The sequence below is a fragment of the Phaethon aethereus genome (genome assembly GCF_964289735.1).
Source record: "Phaethon aethereus genome assembly, chromosome: 1".
NCBI lineage: Eukaryota > Metazoa > Chordata > Aves > Phaethontiformes > Phaethontidae > Phaethon > Phaethon aethereus.
This window is the reverse complement of record NC_138575.1, coordinates 44,579,272-44,586,145: the sequence shown is the minus strand read 5'-3', so window position 1 is coordinate 44,586,145 and position 6,874 is coordinate 44,579,272. Positions and strand designations below refer to the sequence as shown.

Sequence of the window (6,874 nt, the reverse complement as noted above, 5' to 3'; positions counted from 1 at the left end):
TGACCATGGCAGTTAGAATTAAATTGGCACTTATCCAGCATATCACAGTCATGTTTTCTGGTGATTGCACAATACTGTTTGTGCTTTCTGAGTTACTGTCATCATCTTTGACTCGTTTTGGAATGGGCAGTAGTGTACAACACAAACACTACTGCAGTCCTGTGACCAGCACCATGTGGCACAACAGAGGTTAGAAGAGAATTAGAAGACCACATTGTTCATGCAGTGCCTCAGGGTAAAGTAAAGGAAAAAAAACAAAAGAAGTTGCACTGTAAACTTGTACAGAGAAACAGAGAGAGAGAGAGAGAGAGAGAGGAAAAGGGAAAAAAAAATATTCCAGTTTGGCTAACACATGTGCAATCTGCTTAGATGCCCTTGGGCTAGGGCCCTTTCCAGTTGACAAATGGAGTCTCAGTTGGCTCCATAGGTTTTGAAATGCCTTGAAGTTAAACTAATTCAAGCTTTCCACTTCAATTTTTCTTCCTGACTTTGCAGAGTTAGGTCTCCTGCCTACTTACAACACACCATTCTCACTCAGGGACCTCCGTGTGCTGCTTTAATACTGGCAGTGGTCTAGTGGAAACAGATTTTACCATAATCCTCCACCAAGGTTTGTCCCTTTCAGAGAGTTGATTCAAGGGATGAATCCAAAATGTCATCATGGTGGCTGGTGCTATCACTGTCACAGCTTTGTGCGCTCGAATAGTTGGCTGCCTCTTGAAGCCTCATTAGCATATTCATCTGAAAGAAGAAAGCAATGTTTACATAATCTCGTCTGATTTAATGCTGTTAAAATTTAATTAATCTGCCTTGTTGCATGAGGTGTGCTGGTATCTAGCTGAGGGGACCATACAAAAGGATTTCAGAAAGGGCAGGGTGTCAGCCGCTCCTCCTGGCACCCTTTTCATTGCCTTCTGGTCTTTAAATAGAAGTTTAAAGGTCCAAAGAGCTTGGATACAATGGAGCTGCCTGACAACTCCCATTGATTCAGGGGGGAGACCGGCTGCAGCTGCAGCACCGGCAGGGGAAGGAAGCCATATCACAGCTGGACAGCTGGGCCCATATTTGGAGACAGTCAAGCTTCCAGATAATTTTTGGATGGTGTAGCCACACTACATTGGAAAAGCAACCGAAAACATAGTCACACTAACATACCCCCTCTGCAAGAGAGAGATGGGGAGGGAGCGAGAGAGGGGTGGACCGAGGCCAGCTGCTTCGTCAAAGAATCCCATCTGCTGATGAGGGGCTCACCTCAGCAGGGGAGAGCTCCCACATAATTTGGGGATTATTAGAACCTGAAGCCCATCTGAAAAATTATTTGTTTAATAATAAAAGCTCCAAAAAGCAGCATTAAGCCCTAGAAAATTACTTGGATGCTTGATGCCTAACTCTGTGTAATGATCAGGATTTTATTTATAAAACATCCGCTTCTGCCAGCATGCTTGGGGCTGCAAGCAATGTTGACATTGTTTAGTGTTTTTCAAGGAACAAATGCACTGTCACTACAAAAAAACAAGCAAAGAAAAAGCAAAGGTAAAGAGGTTTTCTTGTGTGTTTGTGTGTTAAGCCCTTTTTTCCAGTTTACTCAGGAATCCTTACATCTCTGTGGTTTCAACCTGCACAGCTTGTAAAGATTTCTTTAGGCATTGAACTGCATTTAATACTCTTTAATGTTATCAGGTAGCTTTTGCTGAAGGTTTAATGGGCATCTGTGTTTGAGAATACAGGATACCAGCGGCGTGTGTGCAACGCAGCCTGCACGTGACATGCCCTGTTTGCACAAGCGCAGTGTCTGTCTTCCCGTGCGCAGCGCTGCAGGCAGGGGCAAGCCCTCCATTCACAAGTTTCAAGCTCCTGATAATTAGGTACAGATACTGATGACAGTGTGCAGGGAGCAAAGGTGACGGGACACTGAACTTGAGCTGCCCGAGTGTTTTCACCTCAGTGGAGGTGATGCATATGTGCTGGAAGCCTGGCCAATACTCTCACTGGCAGCCCAAATCACAGGGACAAACAATCACCCCAAAGCTTATGGACTGGGACACAGGGGAACAAATGAGGTGATTTTCTAAACTTCTTCAGAATACAAGGTCTGGGTTTGGATACAAAACACTTTAGTGAGGCTGGGGAGTTATTTTCTTAGCTCTGATAAGGGTTGAATGCAGTTTCCTCTGAGAAATTCCATTTTCCAAGGGGTGCCTGTATTCCAGAAGTACAGTTCTCTAAAATGGTATTCTGAATTATGATAAAGGCAGTCTGTAGAGAAAGCACTATACAAGAATACCAGTTTAATATATGCAATTTAATAAACCATTATCAGAGGAGGCAATAGTAATCCCAAATGTCTGGGATCGTATTTAAATAAAACAATACATGGCATTGAGGGAAATCAACCTCTTATCTTTTAATGCCACCACACTTGCATTCCTTTTACTTTAAGACTGTCATGCAGTCATTAGTTATCTTGAAATGTTCTGAGGAATGGGAGAAGGGCTGTCTAATTTGCATTTCCACTAAATTGTCTACGATAGACAAGTTAGATAATGGAAGTTTCTCAGTCTTTCATTTGCGGAATGTAGATGAAGGACTGCCCAACATGGAAAGGTGTTTTTAGAATAAACTGATTAATAAGTTGCTGAAGAGTGGTACCCAAACATTATGATGATGAAGATCAGATACATTTCTGGGCAGATGGGAAATGCAAACAATTTAGGGACATATTAACATGATGGTGATACCTGCCCTCTTGCTAGATTTTCCTTTTTGTTTTCATCCTTTTTAATAAATTATAGTAGGATTAATTTTAAAAGCCCATTTTGGAAGAGGTACACGGTAGTCTTTTTACTGCACAGTGTACAATTTAACATGCAACAGTGAAGTACCTGCTGAAAAATCTTTTCCCTGAAGTTTAAATCTTACCAAGGGATCGCCCTCTGTATCAGTCTGTGGAACGTGCTTTGAGGTTGTTCCTTCTTTTGCTGATGCATAGCCTTCATATCCAACATCTTCTGGTCTTAACTGAAGTAACGATGGCCACTCGTGCTGTAGAGATGCAGAGCTCCACGGATAGGTATCAGCTACCCACTTGGAGGGATCTTCCCAGGGTGCCCTCTTACCGTACATCTATGTTATGGATATAACAGAGTTAAGTATCTTAAAGAGTTTTCAGTATCAGTTGTAAGTAATCAAAAACATCTAAATCATTTTAGTAAGTGGTTGAAAAAATGTGCTGAGCACTCAGATATGATAAGACATTCAAAAGACTTCATTTCCATTAATGCTCCTTCAATACGCAGAGTGGCTGCAAGTTGAAAAGCACTCCATAACTAGTGATCCTTGTAGGCAACAGTGGGAGCCACAAGTTTTTGATATAATATGAAATGAGACCTTTAAGTAATTTGCTTAAGGCATATCGGTGAAATTAACTCAGACCTATCTGAAACATTCAAGTTAATTGGATTTTGTTTGAAGTGAATTAGGAAGTGCCAGTACAGGTTGTTCTTTTCTCCTAGGAAAATAGGATGTAGAAGCAGACATCTGTCCACACCTTAAGTTTGAGACCTTTCACAAGGTTAAGAGAAGAAATTCACAAAGGATAAGTTTTCCCTACCATGAAGCAAAAAATGCTTATGAATCTGGAAGGAGGACAGAGGAAGAAAGAATGAGAATATTGTAAGTTTAGGAGGTCTCGTAGTTTCCTCACTAAAATGTACCCTTCTCCACACTGCTGTTCACAAGCAACGTACTGAGAGACCCGTGATTGCTGCTCCACAGATTTTCTTTAGCTGTGACAATGACACATTGGGATGGGGAGCCAGTCACCGGGGCTTTCTGTGATTTCTCCTAGCTCAAACAGCCTCATGCAATCCAAGAAGCAGCATAATATTGGCATCATGGAGCATTTAGATGGGCTGCACTCTTAAAGGGAGTAAAACAGTGAAGGATGTTAGTGCTAAAGCCAGGGAGAGGAGTTGTGCTTATCACTGCAACACCTGCTCCCAGGCACCTACTGAATCCAGAGCTCCAGGTTAGGCAGCCAAGTTCCCTATATGATGCACAGAGATACTCAGACTCCCTCTACCCTGCGCTGAGGCTTGGTTTCTATAACAGGGATCTGCCTAAATAATGCAAGAAGAAATGTTACTTGAGGAGGTAGCAGGCTAACTCCAGACTGTAGGCAGCACTTCCCCTCATCTGAGATTAAAAGCAATTAAATCTTTTCTGGAATCTGGAGCAAGGCTTGTAGATTCTGTGCCCGAGAAGTGAGCTTGCAAAGTACCAGGCTAGAAAGGTATTTTCTACCCGTCCTTGACTCCAGGAACATCTAATTATATCATATAAAAGATTTCTGTTTATTATTAATAATGTTATTCTATGGAAGCCATCCAAAGCAGCTAAACATTGGTTCATGAAACAACATATTTTCTTCTATATGCTGCCATCTTCTGCTCCAGAATTGAAGTTTTCATTTAAGTGGGTACCCTGTATACATGGGAAAATATGAGCATGCAGGATATCACTGCATTTTTATAGCTGGTCTAAACAAGCGCTGTTAATCTCACTGTTCCTATTCTATCAGATGTTTGACAGTTTTTTGCACAAGGCATAAACACTCTGTAATTCCCACAGAGATAAGCAGTTTTAGGAAAGCGTGAGATATTCAACAGGCAAGATTCTAAACCTCCATTGCATCAGTATGTCACTATGTCGATACAAGGTGATAAAGAAATGGCAGCTGCTTACACAGTTCTTTGACTAGTCCATAACAATCCCCTCTGCACTGTGCAGTAATTTCTTTCAGTGCTATGTATGGCATAAAACTGCCTTTCCACAAAACATCTTTTCAGAGGACATAGAATTGCAGTGCATAAAAGAAAAAGGAAAACAGAGAAAGCCAAATAAAAATTGAAAAAAAAAAAAAAAAGAAGGAAGGATTAATTTCAAGATTTAGGTTTGCTCCAAAGATGTAGAATGGTCTGAAAACTTAACCTATACAGGACAGCTTACAGTGCTATCTACAGCAAATCTCTCTGTAGCCCTCTTTCTATTAAAGTAGAAAAAAAATTAATAGTTCATTAACAATCAATGGAACTGCTGCTAACACCTAGCTCTGGAGAGGACAGGACAGAGGGAATGGTGAAGCACTCTGATCTGATGGCATTGTTACCCAAAATGAGAATTACAGTCAGGAGGAAACCTTAGCCCATACAGAGAAAGAAAAAAGGAGAAATAAAACTATGGGAAATACAAGCAGGGTTGCAAGACATAAGGGCAAGAAGGGGCAGACCTTTACGCTCACAGGGCCAAAGAGTAACTTATCTCAGTCTGCTTAGATAAGGCCAGTAAACTTATTTTTTTTCCTAACTGGTGAAAATTTCCTTGTTCACAAGCTTTCCTCCACAAGTCTGTTTGCCTACATGGGTATGTAGGTGAGAGAGGATTACACAGACCAGAACTAATTTCTTGCACCAGCATGAGGGCTATTAACTCTTCCATGCAGGGGTATGCTGAGACTGCATTGACTCAGGAAGGCAATCTGAACTGTATTTAACATTGCTGTGCACTCCTTAAACAGTGGAAAAAGAAGAACCCCAGTCACCGAGGAGACACCTTCTTCACAAAATATGAGATACACTAGTGCTGGAACATACAGAGCCAAATTATACATCAGAGTAACAGCAGGTCAAAAGGAGTTCAAGGCTGATTTCCATAATCCCTCCACAGCCTTTCTTCTTGCAAACACAGCAGGATTCATACTTGCATGCACTGGTTAAAAGTAGCTTGGAGAAAGCCTATGAAACTAATTTTAAAAAAAAAATTGTTGGGAAAGAAATGACATACCTGAAGTCCTTCTCTCACAGCTTCCAGAATATACGGCACCAGGGAATAGTTCCAGAGGTCTGTGAACCACACTCTGGAGCCATCAACATCCATAGGGCAAGGGAGGAAGAGGCGGGGACCTGAGAAGTCAAGTTGTGTATTAAAAAAAGTAGAACTAGGGAGCACACTAAAAATAATATTCAGTGACTTGAAAAAGTAGTATTGGAGGAAACTTAAGTGAAGAGAATACTAACACAGGATTACAATAAGGGACCTATCAGTCTCCCGTTATTAAAAATGAGCTAGTGTCACTTCATCCAATTCCAGGGCCTGATGAACACTTACAAGTCTTATGCGTAAAGCTATGTAAAAGGATGACTTCTTTGCTAACACAGTTATTCCACTAAAAGGCCTCAGGCACATGTATATCTCCCACCTGCTAGTTTGCTGAACTGATTGTCCATGTGTTTTTATTGCTGCAATTATACTGCAGTGTGAAAGCATGGAAAAAAACTTAAGCTTAGGAAAGTTGTTATTGAGGTATTTTTTGTAAACTTAACTTTTTAAAATTATGATCATTTACTTGAAAGTCTTTAGCAACCAAGGCAGAAATACCAGGAAATACATACTCTCCCATTGAACTTTCCATTTTCATTTCAATCTTGCTGGCAACCAGACAAATTCCCTACACTGATGTTGTACTTCCCACTGAGGGATGACAACTTTTAAAACATAATATATCCTTCACAAATCTCTAAAATGCTCAGCCTGCATCCTTATTTTAAACCACTACACCAATGGACTCACCAATGGTTACATCTGAAGAGCTGTGCGTTTCTAGGAAGCTGTTGAGATGATGCCATGTTTTGGGGATCCAGTCAATGATTTTCATGAGCTCATTATTGCGTACATTCCTTTCTATTTCAGTCTCAATCAGTTTCCTTCTCAGATATCTGCCCAAGAAACCTTTAACAGGCTCTGTGTGATTAGCACACAGCACCCACCTAGGTAGGAAGGAAAATTTCAAGCAGCAATGAATAGCAAATACATAATT

General features: G+C 40.9%; 1 protein-coding gene across 2 annotated transcripts in view; it reads right to left on the bottom strand.

Moving 5' to 3' along the window:
• Window positions 1-621: 621 nt before the first annotated feature.
• The window catches only part of NAV3 (neuron navigator 3), a gene marked incomplete at its 3' end in the record, with an annotated part of 271,115 nt that continues 264,862 nt past the window's right edge, over window positions 622-6,874 (bottom strand). For both annotated transcript variants that reach the window (XM_082013485.1, XM_082013486.1), the window contains 4 exons: window positions 6,628-6,824; window positions 5,842-5,960; window positions 2,920-3,123; window positions 622-741 (listed from right to left, as the gene is read on the bottom strand). In XM_082013485.1, the coding sequence (XP_081869611.1) occupies window positions 622-741; window positions 2,920-3,123; window positions 5,842-5,960; window positions 6,628-6,824 (640 nt within the window). The remainder of the gene's footprint in view (window positions 742-2,919; window positions 3,124-5,841; window positions 5,961-6,627; window positions 6,825-6,874) is intronic.